Consider the following 24,282-nt stretch of genomic DNA (forward strand, 5'->3'; position numbering starts at 1 on the left):
CGCTCCTCCAATCAGCGCTTACGCTGGGGCGCACGCAGGCGCCGGATTCAACCAACCACCTCGCAGCAACGCGCTTGGTGGTTGGCTCACGGTCCGTCAAGTCGGGCCGAGCTCATCGGGGGCGTCCCGCGTCCAAGGTATGGATGGCATTATTGTTACCTCGTTTGGGGCCTCGGGTCGCAAAGCATAGACCGATCGTTGTCGGACACACACGCACACAGACACACACGCACACGCCATTTGGGCTCTGGGAGGACGGGGCAGCGCGAGATGCAGTTTTAAGAAAGGGTGGTTGTCGTTCTCCCACATGACCCATGGAGCTTATACCCGTGAGCCGGGAACAAAGCCTGCTACTTGTCGCGTGCTCTCCTAGCTAGCTCATACATTTAAGGAAAACAAGAGCGCCGGTTTATACACCACCAATTAAGACTCGCTCAGAACCCCGGCTCTCCCATACACGGCCCCACAACCCCGTTCCGTCACAGAGCTCCGCCCTACTGACCACCTTTTCTAGAAGGCACTAGAATGTGCAAACGCGCACGCGCAACCTTTGCCTAGTAGGGAAAACTTCGGCCCAGCACCCCCTTCCTCCAGCGGTCCGAGATACTGACTTCCGCCCTTCTACCTTCGCGCCCTTCTCATTCGCTCTCTAAATGAGCGGAAGTGCTGGATCCGCCCCCTTCAGGCTCCTCACTTCCTGCGCGTTCACGATTCTCCACGCTCCTCCCCATTTTTCTTTCCCACCCTGCCCCGCGGCCCCGCCCGGAAGCGGGGAGGAGTGTGGTTCCCAGCAGCCCCTGCGGCGTCGCTCGGACCTGTTCCACGCCGTCGCCGCTGCTGTGGCCGCCGCCCGGCCCAGGGACAAGACCCTTGTTGCCCGCGGTGTGAGTGAAACTCGACGTGTGCCCTGCCGCGAAGATGGAGGGGCCCTTGTCCGTGTTCGGGGACCGCAGCACCGGGGAGGCGATCCGCTCCCAGAACGGTAAGGGCGGGCGAGGCCTGCGGCGGGCCCGCGGCGGTGCGCCACCCTCCCCTGCCTCGCTGGGGCCGTGTCTGCCGTGGTCACGCCTTCCCTTCTCTCCCCACAAAGGGCCCCCCGGGAGGCACGGGCGGCGTCTCCGACCCGCGGCGGGTCTCGGCACTTCGGGGGGGCAGCGCCCTCTCCCCGCAGCGCCGTTTTAACGAGAACTGTCCGGATGCTGCGGTCGTGAGGCTGGCGAGGCGCGCCCCGGCCTGGAGGGCGGGCTCCGCGCACCGACACGTGCCGCCGCGCCTCGAGTCCCAGGGAGCCGGGTGCCCTGCGCCTTCTGTCGTGATGCTAATCAGGAAGGGCGTCCACTGCAACCTCTGGGTCTCCTTTTAGGGTCATTCACCAGGAAAAACTGGCTTTAGTGGCTCGTTTTACTGAGGGGCGAATGGCCATCGGCCACTCTTCAGATGACTTGCCCGTTGTCCCCCTGCAGATTCAGTCCGTACCCGACCTGTCGCTGACCACATCTTGTAACAGAGCCAGCTGACGAAGTTTTTGTTGAATGTTAAACGATAAACTCATTTTATCTAGTAAGCTTTAACCGCTTAAAGCACTGTTGAGATCGTTTACACTTCAGAAGTCACGAATGCCAGTCTATCGTATCGTCATTTGATAGATTCCTATTTTTTGTCATGAACAAATTTGAAGTATAGTCAGAACATTTGGATTACCGCTTTTTTGATTCACAAAGGCTTGTTAATTTTAATAAAACTTTGTTTTTCTTAAACCTGCCAGAGTCTGAAGGAAAAGGCTGATACGTGTCTTTTTCTGTTTTGTGTGGAGTGGCAGAATCTGAAATGACGACGGGTAGATTATGTTTTAATTCTGTGAGACAATGGAGTGGGTACTCTCTACAACACTTGGCGTCCCCTTGGCGGTTGAATTCAGACTGTATGTGACTAGCCACTCCCCTCCCCACATTAGACTTTTAATAGCTGATTTTCAAATTGGGACGGATTTGTAGATTTGAAAAATTCAGAGGCTGTTGCGTGTCACTTACTTTTTTTAGGGTGAAATGATTGTCTCTTGGAATCAAGGATTTTTCTAATTTCATTTCTTTCTTTCATTTGTACAGTCATGGCTGCAGCTTCGATTGCCAATATTGTGAAAAGTTCTCTTGGTCCAGTTGGCTTGGATAAAATGTTAGTGGATGATATTGGTGTAAGTATATCTAAATATTGTGTTAGTCACTTTAAGGGAAAAAAAACGGTTCATGAACACCTCGTTTTGTAAATTCTTTGTTTTTACCAGGATGCTAGTGGTGAAAGGTATACGGAAGGTGAATGTATCATAATGGGGTTGTTCTAACTTAGGGGATATTCTGTTTCTGTGGGTGAATATGTCATTTTTTCTTCCCCGGGCAACGTCTTAGGATGTAACCATTACTAACGATGGTGCGACCATCCTGAAGTTGCTGGAGGTGGAACACCCTGCAGCCAGAGTTCTTTGCGAGCTCGCTGACCTGCAGGACAAAGAAGTGGGAGACGGAACTACCTCCGTGGTAGGTAAAGACTAATGGACTAATGGCTAAATACTAGTATTCCTCTTAACATCAAATTTTCAGAAAGTGAAGCCAGAGGTAAGTCATTTTTTTGAGGGTAGTGGTTCAGAAACAAAATTTGAGACTTGTGGTTATAGCTAGTTTGTACAATTCAAGTAGAAAAGAAACTTAAGAGATAATTTAATATAATCCTCACTTTAAATGTTTTCACGAGTTTTACGAATTTTTTCTCAGCTGCTATTCGTGCATCACGCAGAATTTTTTTTAATGGTGTTTTTTTAAAAGAAAAAAAAGTGTCGTTTTTTTCCTCCTCCCCTCACAGCCTGAGGCCCAGGAATTCCTAAAACATTACCAGTTTTTTAAAAACAACGTGTTTTTATATTTTAAAGGCTGACAAGTGATCTCATGAGTTCAAATGGGAGTTTGAGAAAGTTTGTAAACGCGATCAGTAACGTGATTTAAACTCCTCGAAGATCACCTAGCACCCTGATGTAGTAGAAACACTATTATTTGGTGAGGAACAAATAATAATTTGCTGTAAAGAAACAAGCAATGGTTTGTGGTAGAAAATGGTTGTTTCTAGATTAAACTTTAAGCCATGGAAGAATGGAATCTATCTCTTCTAAAATAACGATAATGGTCTTTGTTAAGTAACTTGTTTATGATAACATAGTTTTTTAAATACAACTATAATTTCCCCCAAAAGATGCAGACAAAATTTTTTCAAAGTTTTTTTTGATTAAAAAATAATTTTTGGTGTCCTTAGAAGGATGATTTTTTAAATAATAACGTAAAATAGTACAGATCAAGAATTCCCTGGCGGTTCAGTGGTTAGGACTCCGCACTTTCACTGCCGAGGGCCTGGGTTCAATCCCTGGTTGGGGAACTAGTATCCTGCAAGCCGTGCACAGCCAAATAAATAAATAAATAGTACAGATACTCTCAGTGGTCAGGCTCTTCATTTAGCTTATGTTGAGCACTTCATCTTGAAGAGTAATGGATGTGTCTCCTGTTGTTGTACTGTAGAAGTAATTTATTGGCCAGAACACTTTTCTGACTCTTATCTGGCTTTAGCCATTTGCGTATAAAATACCGTGTAGGGGTGTCTTTTTTTCTGGTTTCTAATAAGCAGTTATGCATTTCACCACCGTTACCATTTCTGGTTCTTAATATCTGATGCGTGTTAGTGTTGTTTTTACATATGTGTTGCACATAATGTCAGGCTATTATGAGAGTAATGGATGTTTTCTCTGCAGGTTATTATTGCAGCAGAACTTCTAAAAAATGCAGATGAACTAGTCAAACAGAAAATTCATCCCACATCAGTTATTAGTGGCTATCGACTTGCTTGCAAGTAAGATTGTTTACATTCAGAGAAAATTTTATATATTATTTGATGTAATAGTTGCCAACAGTCTGTTCTTTAAATGTTTCAATTAATGGCTAAATTTTACTTTGAAAAAGTTGTATTTTAGGATTTAAGTAGTTAACATTTGAAGTAAGAAGTTGGGCCAGTATCCTTTTCTTCCCATTTGACTACCACATTATCTCCTAATAATAGATTTAGTGGCTATGCTTATGGGATAGATTAAAATTGCCGTGATCTGAAGAGGGAGGATTATTTGTGTCCTCCTCCTATATGAAATGGCTGAACAGAAAATTGATCCCTCTGACATCCTGACACAATGATAAAGCAAAAATTTTGAGTAGTGAATTTATGTTTTCTTCCCAACACTTCAAACAGGGAAGCAGTGCGTTATATCAATGAGAATCTAATTATTAACACTGATGAACTTGGAAAGGATTGCCTGATCAATGCTGCTAAGACATCGATGTCTTCCAAAATCATTGGAATGTATCCTTGTGATGGTCCAGTAAAGTTTAGGCTTTTTAAAAAGTAAGATGCTGTGTTAGTTTTTGTGCCAGATGATGCTGTATTGAAATTGCCTGTTCCCTTCTTTCCTAGGGGGAAAGGTAATACAAAGTATGTGTAAAAGTAGTATGCAGATAGTGATAAATAGTACTCTAACATTTTGGTGGCATATATAATGGCTGTTTCTTTGATGAGATTGCTAAAAGGAAGTGCCTTTGAATCACCCTTGATTTTCACGTGCACCCACTGTCCATCCTGAGTCTCTTGTTCTCCTTAACTGTTGGCTTAGAAGTGGTGATTTCTTTGCTAATATGGTGGTAGACGCTGTACTTGCTGTTAAATACACGGATGTCAGAGGCCAGCCTCGCTATCCAGTCAATTCCATTAATATTCTGAAAGCCCATGGGAGAAGTCAGATGGAAAGTATGCTCATCAATGGCTATGCACTCAACTGTGTGGTGGGATCCCAGGGTAAGGCTTATGGTTTGATTTGGTCATGTAACGAGAATACTGAAGGATAAAGTTAGCTGTTTGTGGACTGTATAACTACATTTTCAGGTGAACTATCCAGGATGTGCATTTACTGTTCTTTAGTGAAGCCCAGAGAAAAAGGAAATGGTACATAATGTTGCTATTTCCTCTTTTGTAGTTTAATTACATATAACTTAAGAAAAACGCAAATTAAAAGAAAGCACGTGTGTTTAATGCCACTTAAGTGTTTGTTTCTAAGGTTAAAAGTAATCTAAATTCGTGTGTTTACATATAACAATTTAAAATATCTTCAGATCTCTAAGGATAGGTGTGTTTTATAAAAGATAACAATATTATAGTTACTATAAAGGTACTTAATGTTATGTTCAATTTTAGGCATGCCCAAGAGAATAGTTAATGCAAAAATTGCTTGCCTTGACTTCAGCCTGCAGAAAACAAAAATGAAGCTTGGTGTACAAGTGGTTATTACAGACCCTGAAAAACTGGACCAGATTAGACAGAGGTATGTTGAGAGATTCATTTTTGACCTTGGACAGGGGGTGTTTGTAAAGTACCCTTTTCTAGAGCAGGTGACAGTAAACTAAAAAGAATGAGTGGTAGGTCTAATAGGTAGCAGGGTATGATGATTAGGCAAGTAGTTTTTTTTTTCAAGTGTGAGTGTCTTGGAGGACTTTAAAAATTAACATTTTTAACCAAAGTTTTAACCGAAGTCAAACTATATTTTACCTGAACTGCCCGGAAAATTAGAAAACATGGGTGATGATTTAAGAGAGATTTGGGTGATACATGAAAATCAACATTTTATGGAATTTTGGTTTTATGAGTATATTGATATTAAGGCTTTGAAGATACATCCAGGAATGTGTTTCCTCAAGTGGTACAAGAACCAAACAGTATAGTGTTGACTCTGCCAGTCACCAGGTAGTTCATACGGCCGTATCTATCGACTGGCATGCTAGAGAGCTAGTTGGGAAGATGTACTCCCTTTTTTTTTCCTTCTTCGATTTTTGGTCACACCTTGCGGCACACGGGATCTTAGTTCCCCAACCAGGGATCGCATCACCTGCTGTGGAAGCACGAAGTCTTAACTGCTGGACCACCAGGGAAGTCCCAAGATGTAGTCTTAAATTTATCTGCATGTGTACTCTTTCCATCAAAGGTCAGCCCCTCTGGAATAAGTGTTCCAGATCCTGTTGCCTTCTGCTTTTAGAGTCTTGCTTCCTCTATTCTTTCTCAACTGCATCTTGAACTGCTAATTCTACTCTTCGTTCCTTTCTGGATTCCACTTGTACCTCTCATCCCTAAATAAAAGCCTCTTGTGCCCCCACCTGTTCCAGTTACTCTCTATCCTTCCTCAGTTCTTTATAGTCAGATGTCACTAGAGTGATTCACACAAAAACCTTCCTGGTGTTCTATTTCTCATACCCTTTTCAACTGTGTTCTCCACTGGAGGACCGCTTGCTCGGGTCACTAGTGATCACTGCTGTGAAATTCATTAGGCATGTTCAGTTTCCACTTGACCTTTATCAAGTCTTTGACTGCTTGAAAGACTTTCGGAGGGTAGAGCAGCTTTGTGATACTACCTCATCTGTATTCCTGTGCCTGGGTGGCCAACGTCTCTATGCTGGAGACTCCCAAATCTATTTCTCTGAGCTTTAATTGATTGAATGCTTCTTAAGCATCTCAAAGTCATTATGTCTAAAATTGAACTTGTGATGATACCCCCAAATCTGCTCTTTGCCATTTTAGTTAGGGACCCCTCTATTCAGGCAGAAGACTGGGAAGTGTCTGTAACTCCTTTTTACTTAATACTCTTTCCCTTTCTAATCTGTCATCAAGACCTCTTGATTTCTATCTATAAATTAAATCTCAAATTCACCTGCTTTCCATTTCCATTTTCTTGCCCAGACTATTGCAGAGGCACCCAAGCTGGTCGTCTTGGTTTCAGTCTTGTTCCCACCCAGGCGATTCTCCTCATAGCAGCCAAGTGGATCTCGTTAGAACCTTTTGGAGGCTTCCCATCACTCTAGGATAGGTTTTTAAATTCCTTATGTAACTCTTTTTACTGTGCTCTAGCACGGCTGAAACTAGAATCCACCAAAGCTCTACTTCCACAGGCCCGTAAGAGTGTTCCTTCGTCTGCCCAAAATATATTCTGTGCCTACTTGTTTTGGCTGGTTAATTTTTTTTTTTTTAATTTTTAAATTTTTTAATAAATTTATTTATTTATTTTTGACTGTGTTGGTTCTTCGTTTCTGTGCGAGGCCTTTCTCCAGTTGTGGCGAGCGGGGGCCACTCTTCATCGCGGTGCGCGGGCCTCTCACTGTCGTGGCCTCTCTTGTTGCGGAGCACAGGCTCCAGACGCGCAGGCTCAGTAGTTGTGGCTCACGGGCTTAGTTGCTACGCGGCATGTGGGATCCTCCCGGGCCAGGGCTCGAACCCGTGTCCCCTGCATCGGCAGGCAGACTCTCAACCACTGTGCCACCAGGGAAGCCCTGGCTGGTTAATTTTTGTTTATTTTTTAGTTGATAAATCTCTCAAAGAAGCTTTTCTTTCCCCCTCAATCTGAATTATTCTCTGCTGTGAGCTCCTATACTTTGTCTTCCTGGGGCTTAACCACAGTTTCTAACTATGTATTTGTCTTAAATTGTAAGCTCTATGAAGGTAGAGGCTGAATGATTTCCTTTGCTTTATAGCCCCCATCCTTAGTATCATGTTTGACACAGTATTTGTTTAGTGTATATACAGAGAGTTTTATTTTGAGGTTCACCTTTAACTCATTTCACTTTAAAGATCCTTTGATCTCATCTACTATTCTTTGAATAAGTAAAATGGCTTCAACTGTTTATATATTGGCTATTTTTCAAATCTCTTTATGTTTCCCATAGTTTGTGATTTCCATTTCCTTCTGGCAGTTTCACCTGAGTATCCCAGGGGCTTCAGACTCATCTTGTTGAAACAGGAACTCTTTTGTCATCTTGCACCCCTACCTTTTAGTATTTATTTCACTCCAGGAGTCAGTGGCTGAACCTCCCAGTTACCCAAGCCATAAACTTTTGACTTCTCTGCTCAAGCCATCTATTCTCAGATAGACTCACCTCCAATTATCGCCTTGTTGTCTTCATTCCTTCATCTTTTGAACACACCGATTGATAACATTACTTTCACTTAAAAATATTAAACAACTTCTCAGTTCAGACTCTAACATCCCTTCAAGGTTCTTCATTTTTTGATCCCACCTGCAGTTTCAACTCTGGACCCCTCTATTAACTCCAGACCTTCAGCTTTCCTTGTCCCACCTGCCAGGCTGGATACATGGCTCTCATGCACTTGTAATCTCTGTACTGCACTGAGTAACATTAGCCCTGGAGTTTGGTTGTCCCAGATCCTTGAAAGCAGGGACACTGCTTCCTTTCTAACCACCACAGTTCTTGGTTAAGAACTCAGATTGGGGTGGGGGAGAGCTAACTGGTAGTTTTTAATCCCTTTTCTGTAAATTGGACCGATTTAAATTCTGGTCATAGAAGGGAGAGAATAGTTAATTTTTTCTTTTTTTTTTTTTTGGCTGCGTTGGGTCTTTGTTGCTGTGCACGGGCTTTCTCTAGTTGCGGCGAGCAGGGGCTACTCTTCGTTGCATTGCGCGGGCTTCTCATTGCGGTGGCTTCTCTTGTTGCAGAGCACGGGCTCTAGGTGCGCAGGCTTCAGTAGTTGCGGCTCGTGGGCTGTAGAGCGCAGGCTCAGTAGTTGTGGCGCACAGGCTTAGTTGCTCTGCGGCATATGGGATCTTCCCAGACCAGGGGTTGAACCTGTGTGCACTGGCAGGTGGATTCTTTTTCTTTTTTTTTTTTTAAATTAATTAATTTATTTTTGGCTGTGTTGGGTCTTCGTTGCTGCATGCAGGCTTTTCTCTAGTTGTGGCGAGCGGGGGCTACTCTTCATTGCGGTGCTCGGACTTCTCATTGCGGTGGCTTCTCTTGTTGAGGAGCACGGGCTCTAGGCACGCGGGCTTCCGTAGTTGTGGCTCATGGGCTCTAGAGCGCAGGCTCAGTAGTTGTGGCTCACGGGCTTAGTTGCTCCGCGGCATGTGGGATCTTCCCAGACCAGGGCTCGAACCTGTGTCCCCTGCATTGGCAGGCAGACTCTCAACCACTGCGCCACCAGGAACGCCCCGGCAGGCGGAGTCTTAACCACTGCGTCACCAGGGAAGTCCCTAGTTAATATAATTTAATCTCCAATTATTTTGTGAAAAATACTTAATGGAAGTTCGAGCTATATTTAACATAAAAAAACACAGCAGATACCTTTGGGTTCCTACTCAAATCCTTCATCTTTGTAGAGAATCAGATATCGCCAAGGAGCGAATCCAGAAGATCCTGGCCGCTGGTGCCAACGTTATTCTAGCCACTGGCGGGGTTGACGACATGTGTCTGAAGTATTTTGTGGAGGCTGGCGCTATGGCAGTTCGAAGAGTTTTAAAAAGGGACCTCAAACGCGTTGCTAAAGCTTCCGGAGGTGAGTCTCCTGCCGGCTCTCGGATACTGTTACTACACGGGACCATGTCCCTTTACACTGGGTGTTAACAATAAGCAGCTCCAGAAACATAACAGTTTTTACTTTTTACTCCCTTAATGCTTTGTGCTACAAATATATGTATAGAGGCGTGTTTTTATGTAACTGGGCAAGTTCTTTTACTTGCTCCACCTCAAAGTGACATGGTTCCATCTTAGGATAAAAGGACAGTTGCTTGCCTGATGCTTAACTGTAAACCTTAACCTTAAACTTACCTTTATATGTCACCTCTATCATAAATACATGTGTCTGAATCTAAGGCAGGATTTGAAAATATTCATGAAAGAACAGTGTTTACAGATCTTTGTAATTACTTTAATAGCAACTATTCTGTCGACCCTGGCCAATTTGGAAGGTGAAGAAACTTTTGAAGCTTCAATGTTGGGACAAGCAGAAGAGGTGGTACAGGAGAGAATTTGCGATGATGAACTGATCTTGATTAAAAAGTAAGAGCTACTTTCTAAAGTTCTACAGATTTTATTTATTAATGAGTGCAAATAGGTCACCTTCCCATTTATTTGCTGCTATAGTCTTTCAGTGATATAAGCAGTTATACGCATGGGATAAAATAATGTTGGGCCATTGTAAATTGAGGTGAAGTAACCATTTCATCTCTTCTCCATGGTCTAGACATTGCTTCCATGTCTAAATGTCCTGTGTAAGCAGGATTTAATCAAGGCACTTAGATTACATTTATGCACAGATTTATTAAAGCATTGATTTGAGAATTTCACTGTTTTTTAAATAGCACTAAGGCTCGTACCTCTGCGTCGGTCATCTTACGCGGTGCAAATGATTTCATGTGTGACGAGATGGAGCGCTCTTTACATGATGCGCTTTGTGTGGTGAAGAGAGTTCTGGAGTCGAAATCTGTGGTTCCTGGTGGCGGCGCCGTAGAAGCGGCCCTGTCCATATACCTCGAAAACTACGCAACCAGCATGGTAAGAACGTCTGGAAGCCCGTTTTCGTTTCTAGAAGGGCACGGCACTTCGTTCATGTGAATACGTCTCTTCTGAGACCTTAGCTGCTGCTGTGGGTTTTAATTTTCTTCCTCCTGTGAAGACACCTCATTGTCTTTCTTCTTAGGGCTCCCGGGAACAGCTTGCTATTGCCGAGTTTGCAAGATCTCTTCTTGTTATTCCCAATACTCTGGCAGTTAATGCTGCCCAAGACTCCATAGATCTGGTTGCAAAATTAAGAGCTTTTCATAATGAGGCTCAAGTTAACCCAGAACGCAAAAATCTAAAATGGTAAGCATACTTAACATTGTTCATTGTCATCTGTATATCATACATGGTAGTCTGGTTTTTGTTTTAAACTCATGAAGGGTGATGACTAGTGATTATTAGCATTGGTGTGTCTTAGTTATCAAATCGGATTCCTCACCTCTCCCTGCTGCTCTGGGTAGAGTCATTTACCTACAGTAGGAAGGTTCCAGAGAGAAAATTATTTTTGGGTGGTCCACACCTGTTTTTAAGCAACCTCCTTTTAAGATATTAAATGATGTTTAGAAACAATTTTTTTACTACCATCTAGGCTTTCTACACCTCTTTCAGTGCTGAATTTGTTTATCCATAATCAATTACTTTAGACTTAAAGGGATCTACTGTAAGGTCCCAACGTTTCCCAAGGTTAACATTTGAATGGAATAGCTGGCACTAATGAGATTACCACCTAGTCAACTTTTTAAATATTTATTTGGCTGCACCGGGCCTTAGTTGCGACGTGTGGGATTTTCAGTTGCAGCGTGCAGGCTCTCAGTTGTGGCGTGTGGGATCTAGTTCCCTGGCCAGGGATTGAACCCAGGCCCCCTGCATTGGGAATGTGGAGTCTTAACCACTGGACCACCAGGGAAGTCCCCCTAGTCAACTTTTAAAGGGGTGGAATAGGATGGGTGTGAATTATGAAAGAGGCCATTTAATAGGTTTTTCTTCTAAATTGCAGGATTGGTCTTGACTTGGTCAACGGTAAACCCCGAGACAACAAACAAGCAGGGGTGTTTGAACCAACCATAGTTAAAGTTAAAAGTTTGAAATTTGCAACTGAAGCTGCAATTACCATTCTTCGAATTGATGATCTTATTAAATTACACCCAGAAAGCAAAGACGATAAGCATGGAGGTTACGAAGATGCTGTTCACTCTGGAGCCCTTGATGACTGACCTCTTTTATTTATGACAATGTTAGATGCAGTTATCTTGTTGTACCTCGAGTATTACACATTAAAGTGCAAAAAGCTGTCAAGTCTTGGGATTCTTGTGAAGTGGGAGATAGTTTCCATCCTCACTTTGGTCCTCTGATTTCACTAACTTAGTATTTTATTAGTTTAAAAAGAAACGAGGTTCAAGTTTAGTTTAAGCATAATTAATTGTTAAGCAGTTTCATCCTCTCAGAACACACATTGCTATTCCCATCCCACCCCCAATGCACAGGGCAGCAACACCACGATGTCCACCCTTGCGCTCCATTGTGTGTAGCAGGGTAACAAGAATCCGGCAGCCAGACGCTCCAAGAGGATGGCCCAGGGCTATAGCTCCTCCTTCCGTGTTGACCTAAGGGGTCAGTGAGATTTGTATCATTTACTTTTCTCTGGACATAAAGTTAGAAGCCCAAACTTGTCTTTTTCCTCTCAATGTCATACCGGTAAACTACCCTTTCAAATTCAATTTTTAGTTCAAGTTGCTTAGGAAGTGATTTGTACCCTTGTGACATCCATTCTAACTACCTTAGTTTAAGACTTAAAATACTCTCTTCTGTGGGAAGTGAACTAATGCACACAAGTTTTTTTGCCTTGGGAAGCAATAAAATAAGTGAACTCCCGAGTCCCAACAGGAACTTACCTAGATCCACCCATTACTGTATGGCCAATACCTGGGACACATCCTGTGTTTTGCTCTTTACAATATTAAGATTGCGTTGTGAATGTTCATTTGCAAGCTCTCTTCAGGACTACTTGCTCATGTTTACCTTCTCTGGGTTTAATCCAAGTTCTTTAGCTATTGCAACAGAGACGGCTGCAAAGGCTTCATTGATTTCAAATACGTCAACATCCTCCAGCGACCAACCTGCTTTTGCAACCTAAAGGAAAGGTTAATGGAAGAGAGGTCTAAAAACTCAAGTGGAACCATTCTTCAGTGTAGATGTAGAAGCAGAATATACTGTATGATATTGAAGGATCTCTTGAAAATGCCACTTTGAGTTCCAAGTGGTAACACATTTTGCCTTGGTGACACCAATTCTAAAAGGTTTAAGGATAAAACACCCCTTGGAAATTCTATACTATCTTCACATTTGAACCACTTAACACCTGTTATGTGTACGTGAGGTTATAGAGCAGAACTAGTTGCCCTATAAAGCACATGATCCAAATGCTGGCTGCTCTTTGTGGCAAGGAAAGAACACTGTAGATACAATTAAATGAATAAGCTCATTTAAGGCCAATGGGAGGATGTCTCCTTTTGAGACAATGCAAATGAAGCCTGATTGATAGGAATAAATATGAAAATAAAATCAAGCTCAGTCTTGGCATTTTGGAGTGGGAAGGATCTGAGCGAAGGTTTGAAGGAGGTAAAAGTTAATAAGCATTTACAAGTTATTGGTCTGGTCCCAAAGAGGCTTTAGCAACAAAACAAAGGACAGGTGCTAACATTGGAAATTAAACTCACAGCTTGCTTTATTGCTGGAATTGGTCCTATTCCCATAATGGAAGGCTCCACACCTGCTTGTGACCAGGAAACTATCTGTGCTAGGGGTGTAAGCCCACGGTTATCAGCTTCTGACTTCTTCATAAGAACCACAGCTGCAGCACCATCATTTATCCCTGTAAAATATGAATGTCTTAATTTCCAAAACGGTGCTCACTAAGTTACATACCTGTGTCTACTTTCTCCAACACCTGAAGACATGGGTTAAGTTAATACCTCTTGACAAGATGATATAACACCACAGAACATTCCAATGGGATAAAGAGTGGAAAGATTAAAGCAGTGGGGCGGGGGGAGATTAATGAAAAGAAATGGAAGAAATAGCCCAGACCTCACAGGAGGTAATGGGAGTTCCTGGTTTTGGAAAAGGACAGGGGTGGTAGATAAAATCTGGAGTTCCCTAATTTGCTTTTTCACTTGTGTGTCTCGTTAGGATACTGCAAGGAAACCAAATCCATTTTTCAGTATATTGTACAGGTTAAGTCATAAATCTAAATATGAAGAAACAAATGATCAAAACTACATTTTTTTCCTAAAGCAACTGAAACAAGGTTTTAGAATAATTTGTATATAAATAATTGATGAAATTAAAAAGGTATTAACTTAGTAGACCTAGCAGAAGATAATACTCCCACAACTGCCCTTCAGAAAATCTAACCTGAAGCATTAGCTGGGGTGACAGTTCCTGTTCCATCTGTAAGGAAGCAAGGCTTTAGCTTAGACATGGCTTCCATGTTGCTCCCGTGGCGAGGAAACTCATCTGTTTTAACTTCAGTGAGACCTGAGAAAAGGGAAAATCATTACCCAAGATTAGTTACAGTTCCTCAGACATGATATAGAAGGATTCACATTTGGAAGAAAAGGTTTATTATAAAATACTTTCATTCCAATAGGAAAGTACACACTACTAGTACAAATTACTGTAAAGACATTTTATTAGCACTGTCTTCATGAGTGTTTTCCATATCCAGACAGCCCTTTCTGAGGAAGGCAGTTACAGGGACTTCTTTGTATAAGAGGTTGCTAAGATTTGGGGTATATAGGTCTTTGCTGGTTACGACTGACTGGATCTAGGGTGTCAAAGCCAATCTCATAAAGGCTGGGCATAATCGATGTCAGTTATCAGTAACAGAACTTGACTAGAGCGTTGCATATTAGAGAATAGCTAAGTGACCCCAAAAGATCCACCCTCAAGTATGAAACGCACACAGAAGCAACAGGAAGTAATGGACATTTGCTTCAGAGGAGATTGAGCCTGTAGGCGTAGAAAGGTCGGCTGCTTTCTCCAGTTTCTCCTAAAACGCTCCATCTACACAGCCATGTGGAGACCCTGGGCGAAAAGTGTCTGGATGCTGACACAGCCTCCCATGTCTCCTCCCCCACCTCACATTCAGATCTATCCTGAATATATCTTTTCTTTGCAACCTGAAAGACATAACAGACACGATGTGTAAACGTTCCTATATGTTATTCTTTTGAATATTAATAATTTACTTATAAATAGCCCCGTTGATGTTTAAACCATTATGACTGGGCTTCCCTGGTGGCGCAGTGGTTAAGAATCCGCCTGCCAATGCAGGGGACACGGGTTCGAGCCCTGGTCCGGGAAGATCCCACATGCCACGGAGCAACTAAGCCCGTGCGCCACAACTACTGAGCCTGTGTTCTAGAGCCCGTGAGCGACGACTACTGAGCCCACGTGCCACAACTACTGAAGCCTGCCTGCCGCAACTACTGAGCCTGCGGTCTAGAGCCTGCGAGCCACAACTACTGAACCTGCGAGCCACAACTACTGAAGCCCGCCTGCCTAGAGCCCGTGCTCCGCAACAAGAGAAGCCACTACAACGAGAAGCCCGTGCACCGCAACGAAGAGTAGCCCCTGATCGCCGCAACTAGAGAAAGCCCGTGCGCAGCAACGAAGACCCAACGTAGCCAAAAATATAAATAAATTTATATATATAAAAAAACCTTTATGACTTATATACCCACCTTTTTTAGAAGATACAAAAACTGGTACAATCTCTTTGTCAAAATGGCCAGCTTTCTGTGCACTCTCTGTCCTGTTCTGGGACAGAACTGCAACCTTGTCCTGATCTTCTCTACTCACTTGCCATTTGTTGGCTACATTTTCAGCTGTGAAAGAAAAAAAATAAAGCAAAAACCAAACCTTTTCAGGAACTGGCTTTCGGTAGCTCAAGTTTTTCACCTTTAAACAAGCACTGAGGCCCAACAATGGCAGGCTCGCTGGTGGCCTGAGAGTGCTCTGCGGCAATCCTTCACAGTGTCTGTGAAGCGCAACAGAAGCTTGTTTGAAATTTGTTTCTAAGATAATCAGTTTGGGTCTAGAGTAGCCCTTACCCTGGGCCCTACCCTAAGCTGTGGCCTTTCTTAGATGTCAGTCAATGGAGTGTCCAGTGCATTCAGTAAAGTCTCTACTCTTGTTGGTCAAAACTTCTATGTCCCCCAGCCATCTAAAATCTCCATTCAGGGACTTCCCTGGTGGTCCAGTGGTTAAGACTCCAGGCTTCCACTGCAGGGGGCATGGGTTCAATCCCCGGTCGGGGAACTAAGATCCTGCATGCCACATGGAGCAGCCAAAAAAAAAAAAAAAATCTCCATTCAATTTCCTAGAAGCTGTTTCTACTAGGCCTTGCAGAGTGTTGCCCTGAACATACATAGCTAAACATTTGGCCAAAGCCTTAAGGGGACCCTTAGGCAGATTTTTGGAGCTCCTTTTCTCTATGGCTCCCTTCTCTCCAGTGCTCTGCCCCACAGACTTAGCCATCTGAGCAGCCCCAAACTCTGATCGCTACTTCTCCAGTTCTTTGAAGCCACTTTTCCCCAGATAAAAAGTTTGGAAAGTACCCCCAGGTAGAAATCTAGTTATAGTGGGTCTTTCCCTTCTTTCAAGAAGCTCAGTTTTGCATGATTGTTGGCCAACATTTGAAAACAGTTGGTTGATATATTCTGACCAGTCTTATACTTGTTTATAGTAGGAGGTCTAGTCTTTACTAATTACTACATCATGGCCTGAGCCATTATCCTTTTTTTTAAGCAACAGAAATTTATTTTCCCACAATTCAGGAGGATAGGCGTCCAAGATCAAGGCACCAGCAGCCTTGTTTTCTCCTGAGGGCTCTCTCCTTGGAAACCTTCTCACTATATCCTCACATGGTCTTTCTTCTGCGCCCACATCTCTGGTATTTCTTCCTCTTTTGATAAGGATACAAGTCAGATTGAATTAGGGCCCATGCTAAAAGCCTCATTTCAACTTAATTACCCCGGAAAAGGCCCCATCTCCAAGTACAGGTCACATTCTGAGGTCCTAGGGGTTAGGGTTTCAACATAGGAATTTTGGAAGAACACAATTCAGTCCATGACACCTCGGAAAGGGCTTGGGAGCTAAATTTTTAATGACCATCTCCGGTGATGTTGAGGCAGTTAGCTGGACTATGGCACTTGGAGCAACTCTGACACGTTAGGCCCTAGTACAGCACACATCGCTCGCGATGCCCAGCCGTCTCTGCTGCGGCTCTCAGTCCCACAGTGACAGAGATGCCCTGAACTTCTCACTGTCCCCACACGTCCAAGCCCTCCCTCCCTTCCAGGCACTCGCACACACTGTTCCCTTTGCTTGGAACCTCGCCCTTTCCCTCCTTATCTTTTTCACAAGAATTCTTCCCACAGAACCAGAGCCACTGCCATACATTTGAGCAAGATGCTTAACCTGTCAGGGTTGGTTTAACTCAAAACTTAAAATGTTCTTAAGTTTTACATTTATATGCAGTAAAGACAGGAGTTCTTTTGATCTTCCAGTTGCTTTGCCAGTACACCTAGACCACAGGAGCCTTCTAGATGGATGAAGACCTGACTGCGTAGTGCAACAAAGAGTTAGGTACCAGAAGTACTAGTTTATCTCTGATCTTGCCTTTGCCACAAAGCCACTATTTGTGAGCTCTGTTCTGTCATATGGTAAAGTGAGAGTTTGATCCAGAAGAACTCTGAGGCACCTCCCACTACTAACATTCCCTGACAATCAAGGAGTCACAAAGGACAGAGGGAATACGTCCCCACTTTGGTTCATCAAATGGGAACTATCCCTGTCATCAGGGATACAAAATGATTAGGACACGGTCCCTGCCCTAAAAGAGGAAAGCACCTGCAAAGCCGATTATTATAGGATCTTTTTAAAACTTTTTACAGTTAGTATGTTTTCAGCCATGTTTGCCTTACCTGTAATGCCCATATGATAGTTGTGAAATGCATCTATAAGCCCATCACAGAGCATGCTGTCAGTTAGTGGTGTATCCCCCATCCGGACTCCCGTCCTCAAGTGAACCAAGTGAGGAGCCTGGAAACAATAAATACAAATGGATTAGGCTTGGTTGTAACTAGTCCTCTCCTTAGGATCCCACTCAAAACTATCCAGTGGGACTTCCCTGGTGGCGCAGTGGTTAAGAATCTGCCTGTCAATGGTGAGGGACACGGGTTCGAGCCCTGGTCCGGGAAGATTCCACATGCCGTGGAGCAACTAAGTCCATGCTCCACAACTACTGAGCCTGCGCTCTAGAGCCCGCGAGCCACAACTACTGAGCCCGCGAGCCACAACTACTGCAGCCTGCACGCCTAGAGCCTGTGCTCTGCAACAAGAGAAGCCACCGCAATGAGAAGCCCACGCACTGCAACGAAGAGTAGCCCCCGCTCGCCACAACTAGAGAAAGCCTGTAAGCAGCAGCAAAGACCCGACGCAGCCAAAAATAAATAAATAAATATATTTTAAAAAAACAAAAAAACTCTCTAGTGATTCCTCAGTCTTCACCTAGTCCCCCTTGTGACCTGTCTCCCCCGTTCCAGTCCCTGTTCCTCCTCACCCAGGGCCCAGGGCCTGAAGACCCCTGGAATCAACAGGCTACTCCACCCTTCCTACTCCTGGAAACCCATTACTCTCCTCCCTACCCATTTCCAGTCTTCCATCAAACAAACCTCTGCATTCTGTGTCCTATTTCCTTAAAAAGCTCACTTATTCTTTCCAAAGAAGCAACTAGTTATCCATTAAATGAAGAGCTCATCAAAGGGCTTAAGTGATGGTAACAATGTGTTACTTATTTTGATGGGACACATAATGCCTACAGTGAGAAAAATCAGGTTGCTTAATTAACTGATAGGGGGAGATTTCTCAGTAGGGGATCCTCCGAACTCCTACCAACTCAATAGCAGCTATCACAGAATGGAAAGACTTAAGGGTCAGAAGATCTCTATTGGAGTCCAGGCTCTGGGCCTCAGTTTCCTTACCTGTAAATTGGGAATAATACCAAGACTAAGGGCTGTTATGTCTGCATGTTTAAAAGCACAGCTGTTAGTACGGTCCCATCAGAATCACTCAGATTATGTTTGCTACTTCCACCCTGCCTCCTCCTGAGCCTCAGCAAACGTGGGGCTGAGTCGCCCTCTGCCTGCGGGATCCCCAGGTGAGACCCTGAACTCCTGCAGGAAGCAGGGGATGTATTTCTTCCTTTTCACCACTGTGCCGATTTGAGGGATGGAACTTGGTGAAACCAATCCCACGTGGCAAGCCTATTGGAGGAAGGCACTACTCAGTGGTCCTCTTTTCCATGTTCTGTGCTTACCAAAGGTCAACAAAATGTGGTCCCTGGAATACTCCTTGTCCTGTGCAGGAAGGTAAGTGGCATCATCTGTTTTCAACTTTTCCTCATCATGAGAAAGAAATTTAAAGCGAAGGATATCAACTGACTAATGTTATAGGTTTAATTCAGAAAATATTTTACGCTTCAGTAACATTTAATTTTATTTATTTATTTTATTTATTTATTTTTGGCTGCATTGGGTCTTCATTGCTGGGTGCGGGCTTTCTCTAGTTGCGGTGAGCGGGGGCTACTCTTCGTTGCAGTGCGTGGGCTTCAGTAGTTGTGGTGCACGGGCTCTGCAGTTGTGGCTCGTGGGCTCTGTAGTTGTGGCTCGCGGGCTCTAGAGCACAGGCTCAGTAGTTGTGGCGCACGGGCTTAGTTGCTCCGCGGCATGTGGGATCTTCCCGGACCAGGGCTCGAACCCGTGTCCCCTGCATTGGCAGGCGGATTCTCAACCACTGCGCCACCAGGGAAGCTCCAGTAACATTTTAGAAAAAAATATATTGTTCCAGTCACACTGGTTGATAGGCTTTTTCTTCAACCTGGATTTCCCATCCAATTTGAAGAATAATTAATAATCAGGCAGGGATCAAGGTTCAATGCGTTTTTTACTTGTTCCCTGTTTGGTTCCAGCTCTGATACCATCGGTCTACCCTGCTATGGCCGTGGACGAGTTTATCAGTGAGAGGTCAGCGAGAGCCATCCCTTCAGAGGCCTTACCTTGCTCATGTTTTCCATGCCTCCCGCGACCACAATGCTGGCGTCTCCTGCCACGATGGACTGGGTTGCAAGACACACGGCTTTCAGGCCCGACCCACAGATCATCTGGCAGCTCCACGCCGGAACGGAGTAGGGGATTCCGGCACCCACACTGGCTTGTCGAACAGGATTCTGCCCACAGCCTGGAGGAAGGAACACAGAGGCCTCCCAGCAATCAAAGGGAAAGATAAAATGTTGGGATGAAAGTGAATGCAAAATCAGGAGATTGCCAGCTGGGTCTCCTGCCGCTTCCCAGCCAAGCCAAGTCAAGTTCCCGGCAGAGGCAAAGACCTGTGTGGACCTCACACCCGTCCCAGTCTGACCCTTGAATACATATTATCTTGTGCTGTTCTACAGATATTTTATTAATATAAGCTTTCAGGGCTTCCCTAGAGGTCCAGTGGTTAAGACTCCACGCTTCCAATGCAGGGGGCGCAGGTTCGATCCCTGGTCGGGGAACTAAGATCCCACATGCTGTGTGCCAAAAAATAAAGTGAAACAAAAAATTAAAAAATTTATGAACATAAGCCTTCTTCTCCACAAAGAAGTTATTAATACTGTAAGAAGGAACTGTCTTCCTGATCTTTCTCTAGGGCTTGAATAAGCACACACTCCCTTATAAACAGAAGGCAGAACTTGGGCATTATTCCTGTTTCTAACTACAGACGGCTGTTTGCTTCCTTGATCGTGGCTTAAGACACCTGGGAGGATAAGAGAGTTACTTAAAAGAGGAAACCTCTGCTAAGAAGCACTTCTTTCCTTGCTTAATATTCATCACACCATGATTAACTGGTTACGTAACGAGATATGTACAAAATCAGAACTGACAATACCTATCTATAATTCAGCTGTGGGCACTTCCTTCAGGGAATGGGAAGAAATACATCACATACTTAAGTTAATCAAAGTGGCAGAGAAGGGGATGGAGTGGAAAGTTTCAAATATCTTCAGTCGCCATTATCTGTTATCAACAGGTCAGTGTTTATACAGTGGCCGCTCTATTGCAAATTTCAGGTATACCCGTACCGAACACCTCTCCTCGGTGAGTTTGTTGGAAAAGAACTAGCAAATGGGTCACTGAGAAAAATTTAGAGATTATATTCATCACGGTGTTATTAATCTGGGATTAGGCTGGAAGCCTAAAATTTGATATTGAAAATAGACACAGGAAAAATTATTATTATTTTTAAATATTTATTTATTTATTTGGCTGTGTCGGGTCTTAGTTGCAGCACGCGGGATCTTCGTTATGGTATGCGGGATCTTTAGTTGCGGCGTGCATGTGGGATCTAGTTCCCTGACCAGGGATCGAACCCAGGCCCCCTGCACTGGGAGCGCAGAGTCTCAGCCACTGGACCACCAGGGAAGTCCCAGGAAAAATTATTAAAAAAACAGTATCAAAATGTTCTCTGGGACTTCCCTGGTGGCGCAGTGGTTAAGAATCCGCCTGCCAATGCAGGGGACATGGGTTTGAGCCCTGGTCCGGGAAGATCCCACATGCCGCGGAGCAACTAAGCCCGCGAGCCACAACTACTGAAGCCCGCGCGCCTAGAGCCCGTGCTCCGCAACGAGAGAAACCACCGCAATGAGAAGCCCACACACCGCAACGAAGAGTAGCCCCCGCTCGCCGCAACTAGAGAAAGCCTGTGCGCAGCAACGAAGACCCAACGCAGCCAAAAATAAATAAATAAATGTTCTCTGAATTAAATTCATAGGATACTAGTTAATGAAGAAGACATTAACATTATTTAAGGTTCCTGCTTTTTAAGCTACAATGAATTACATCTGTATTTAAGTAAATAACTCCTTCATAAAAATTTTATGTATTTATTCATAATCCCCATCTTCAGGTACTTAGAGTAGTGCTGAACATAATTAACTAATGGTCTAGCATTCAGCAGAAAGTGAGGTCCATGAGACTGCGGATTCCTATCTGATATGAACACTGTTTATCCCCAGCTGATAGAACAGTGCCTGGAGCACAGCAGGTGCTCAGTAAACACTAGTTACATGATCCTGGAGGGTACCTGCGTAGGAGGTAGGACAGATATGGGTTAAGGAGTAGGACAGATGTGGGTTGAAGGCTGTGATCCTGGAGGGTACCTGCGTAGGAGGTAGGACAGATATGGGTTAAGGAGTAGGACAGATGTGGGTTGAAGGCTGTGATCCTGGATAAGTTACTCAATCTCTCAAACTTTCATTTACTCCTTTGTAAAATGGAGAGAATATGATCCAATAGACTTCCTGAGAGGATTAATGAAAGCACTAAACACAGGGCTTTTAAAGGCCCAGCACTTAGCAGGCCCTCAATAAACATAGCTATTATTTTTATTATAATTGTGTGGAGATACCACAGAGGTGAGATATGGAAGAGAAAACAGAAACCAGGAGTGAAGGACCCTATGGCAACAGAGTACGTCTAAGTCGTGGGTCTGGGAAGAAGAAAGGAGGGAGTGGCCCAAAGGCAGCCACCTTTGGGCCACCAGTAAAGTTACTCATATGCTTTAAAGTCCTGGAGAGTCAGGAGAAAGTGGCGTGCTTCGACTTTTAAGGCCGCCCAAAAGGACAAGGTGAGAAAGGAGAATTAGGAAGAAGAACTACAAAACTACAAAGTAAATGCACAGAAAAATGGGCCGGGTCTCAGATAAGGTAAGGACAAAAGTTGGCCGTAAGTGAGCGTGACCAATTATCACTAGGAGTAATTAGAATTTATGCTACTGAATGAGCGTGATACTAGTTAAGAATAACTAATTAGGCACTCTCAGTGGTCGTGGGTGTGTGAACCTAGCGGGAATCAGAAGTGAGCTGGTGATTCACCTACGCCAGCCCTCCAGGGGTGATGTGCCCCCGCCTGGGAGCAACCCACCTTGCCGGCTCAGAAGTGAGCCCTATGCGGGCAAGGACTGCCCTGTGTTGGTGGAGCTCTATCCCCAGCACCTAGCACAGTGCAGGGCACAGAGGAACTCAACACATTTTTATTGAATGTGTGACACTTTAGGGAAATACGGAAGGCCCTGCATACTCTCCCACGTGTCAGGCTGACCCTGCTTCTAAAGAAAGAAAAGGCAGTGGAGGACGGTGATCTAGGATCATGTAGGAAAAGTATATTAAAGACGCTTAGTGTTAAGCTGGAGAGAAGCTACTGATGGGGCTTGACAGCGGGGCGACAGGAGGTATTCTAACAGAGGGAACTCCGTAAGCAAATGTGCGGAGGCAAGAACACAAGCTTCTGAGTGTTGGTGGGGGGCCGTGGGAGGGGAGGGTTAATGGGCTGCTTCCAACAACCTGACCTCTCTGCTGGGGTCACTGTGGAGTTACCTGCTGCCAAAACGTGTCCAAATATGACCTCTGATACCTCTTCGGGAGCCACAGCGGCCCTTTTCAGGACCTCTCTGATGACAGTTGAGCCCAGGTCATAGACAGGAACGGTGGATAAGGCACCATTGAAGGAGCCTAGAACAGAAGGGAACGCGAGGGCGATGGAGAGCGCGCCCAGGGCGGCGGGGGACCGGCGGCCCGGTGCTTTCCCCCTGCGCAGGCGCCCACCGCATCTCGTCTGGGCACAGAGAGGAGCGTGGGTGCCTCCCAGCAGCCGAACCCCGGGGAGGCGGCGCCCAGGGCGTGCGGGGAAGCCGCGGACCCGCGAGAAACCTACACATCCACTCCCCAAATCCGAGCGGATGGGCACGGCCCACGCTTTCCTAACAAGAGGGGTCCACACTCCCCCGAGTCCAGGGCCTTTGAAATCTATACAGCACTAAGGACATTCGGACAATTCTCTGTAATCCTCCTTTGACTAACGCGACCTCTACCCAGCGCCCCGGCACCCACCACCCAGCGGCCCCGCCCCTGAGGCCACAGGGCTGAGGTGGCGTCTCCAGAGGCTGGCCAATCAGGGGCCTCCCCAGCCAATGGGAGAGCCGGGAGGCGCAGTGGCCCTACCCAAGAATCCAATCAGAACACTCGGAGTGGAGTGGACCTCACCGCGCGAGGAGTGGGCGGGGAAGGCGGGCGGGGAAGGCAGGCAGGCGGGCCAAGGAAGGCGCGAGGCGCCGGGTGCCGAGGGTCCCGGAGGTCCCGGGGGTCCCCGCGACCGGGCCGGGACGGGCCGAGCTCGTGGCTCAAACCCCACGCCGGGCCCGCGGACCACTCACCTATGATGGTCCGCGCCGCCGAGACGATAACCACGGGGTCTGAGTCTGCACTCATCCTGCCGCACTACTGCCTCTCGAGCTACGGTTGGCCCAGTGCAGCCGGCTAGTGAGCAAGATCCAGCCCCGCCTCTGACATGCCGCGCTGGGGGCGGAGCCCCAGGCCGCCCCGCCCACCGCCTCCGCGGGCGCCGGTGCGCAGGCGCGAGGGCGGGGCGGAGCTGGGGCGGAGCTGGGCCGGGCAGGGGGCGGGACTGTGGAGTCTGAACTCACAGGCACGCATCACGCCAGCAGTTCAGACGTTTATCTGAACACCCCGGTGTTGTAGTTTCTGTCTTGACGTTTTTGTTTTGGGGGGATAAGGTTGTCTTTTTTGAATTTAATGTTTTTGGAGTCAGTGAAAAGTGGGGTGACCAGAGTATCCCGCGTTCAGCCCGGGCTCTCGATCTCGGCAGCGAGAATTTGGTGCGAATCCTCCCAACTGCAGGCCCGCGGGCCATTCTGTTTGTGAGCTTTTGCTCTCGTGGCTTCTAAAGTTCCCCTTTGTTTTGCCTGGGCG

The 24,282-nt window shown here is 45.4% G+C and overlaps 2 protein-coding genes and 2 non-coding genes across 4 annotated transcripts; 3 read left to right on the top strand and 1 right to left on the bottom strand.

Annotated features, from left to right (window-relative positions):
• The first annotated feature begins 94 nt into the window (after nucleotides 1-94).
• On the top strand, nucleotides 95-11,708 carry TCP1 (t-complex 1). Its single transcript, XM_059940889.1, has 13 exons — nucleotides 95-137; nucleotides 770-982; nucleotides 2,106-2,191; nucleotides 2,403-2,531; nucleotides 3,788-3,885; nucleotides 4,276-4,386; nucleotides 4,694-4,875; nucleotides 5,272-5,398; nucleotides 9,233-9,408; nucleotides 9,788-9,911; nucleotides 10,214-10,406; nucleotides 10,552-10,715; nucleotides 11,410-11,708. The coding sequence occupies exons 2-13, from the start codon at nucleotides 919-921 to the stop codon at nucleotides 11,624-11,626; spliced, it is 1,671 nt and encodes a 556-aa protein (XP_059796872.1). The 5' UTR covers nucleotides 95-137; nucleotides 770-918; the 3' UTR covers nucleotides 11,627-11,708.
• Nucleotides 4,056-4,193, top strand: LOC132376505 (small nucleolar RNA SNORA29). The gene has a single exon (XR_009506339.1). It is a non-coding gene; the product is annotated as a small nucleolar RNA SNORA29 (small nucleolar RNA).
• Nucleotides 9,972-10,101, top strand: LOC132376503 (small nucleolar RNA SNORA20). Its single transcript, XR_009506337.1, has one exon. It is a non-coding gene; the product is annotated as a small nucleolar RNA SNORA20 (small nucleolar RNA).
• Nucleotides 10,153-23,903, bottom strand: ACAT2 (acetyl-CoA acetyltransferase 2). The gene is made up of 9 exons (XM_059940890.1): nucleotides 23,727-23,903; nucleotides 22,891-23,025; nucleotides 19,534-19,715; nucleotides 17,402-17,519; nucleotides 15,158-15,301; nucleotides 13,827-13,949; nucleotides 13,130-13,284; nucleotides 12,432-12,542; nucleotides 10,153-12,016 (listed from the first exon to the last, which is right to left on the bottom strand). The coding sequence occupies exons 1-9, from the start codon at nucleotides 23,779-23,781 to the stop codon at nucleotides 11,846-11,848; spliced, it is 1,194 nt and encodes a 397-aa protein (XP_059796873.1). The 5' UTR covers nucleotides 23,782-23,903; the 3' UTR covers nucleotides 10,153-11,845.
• Nucleotides 23,904-24,282: the final 379 nt, after the last annotated feature.

This window comes from Balaenoptera ricei, chromosome 12, assembly GCF_028023285.1.
Source record: "Balaenoptera ricei isolate mBalRic1 chromosome 12, mBalRic1.hap2, whole genome shotgun sequence".
In the NCBI taxonomy this organism is placed as follows: Eukaryota; Metazoa; Chordata; class Mammalia; order Artiodactyla; family Balaenopteridae; genus Balaenoptera; species Balaenoptera ricei.

Bases quoted from the DNA above. Each gene is read 5' to 3' on its own strand.
- TCP1 (XM_059940889.1), top strand. From the start codon at position 919: ATGGAGGGGCCCTTGTCCGTGTTCGGGGACCGCAGCACCGGGGAGGCG. The intron at 983-2,105 runs GTAAGGGCGGGC...TCATTTGTACAG, and splicing joins GGCGATCCGCTCCCAGAACG to TCATGGCTGCAGCTTCGATT. The intron at 2,532-3,787 runs GTAGGTAAAGAC...TTTTCTCTGCAG, and splicing joins GAGACGGAACTACCTCCGTG to GTTATTATTGCAGCAGAACT.
- ACAT2 (XM_059940890.1), bottom strand. From the start codon at position 23,781: ATGAGTGCAGACTCAGACCCCGTGGTTATCGTCTCGGCGGCGCGGACC. The intron at 23,026-23,726 runs GTGAGTGGTCCG...CTTCTGTTCTAG, and splicing joins GGCGGCGCGGACCATCATAG to GCTCCTTCAATGGTGCCTTA. The intron at 12,017-12,431 runs GTAAACATGAGC...CTGACCCCTTAG, and splicing joins TTGGATTAAACCCAGAGAAG to GTCAACACGGAAGGAGGAGC.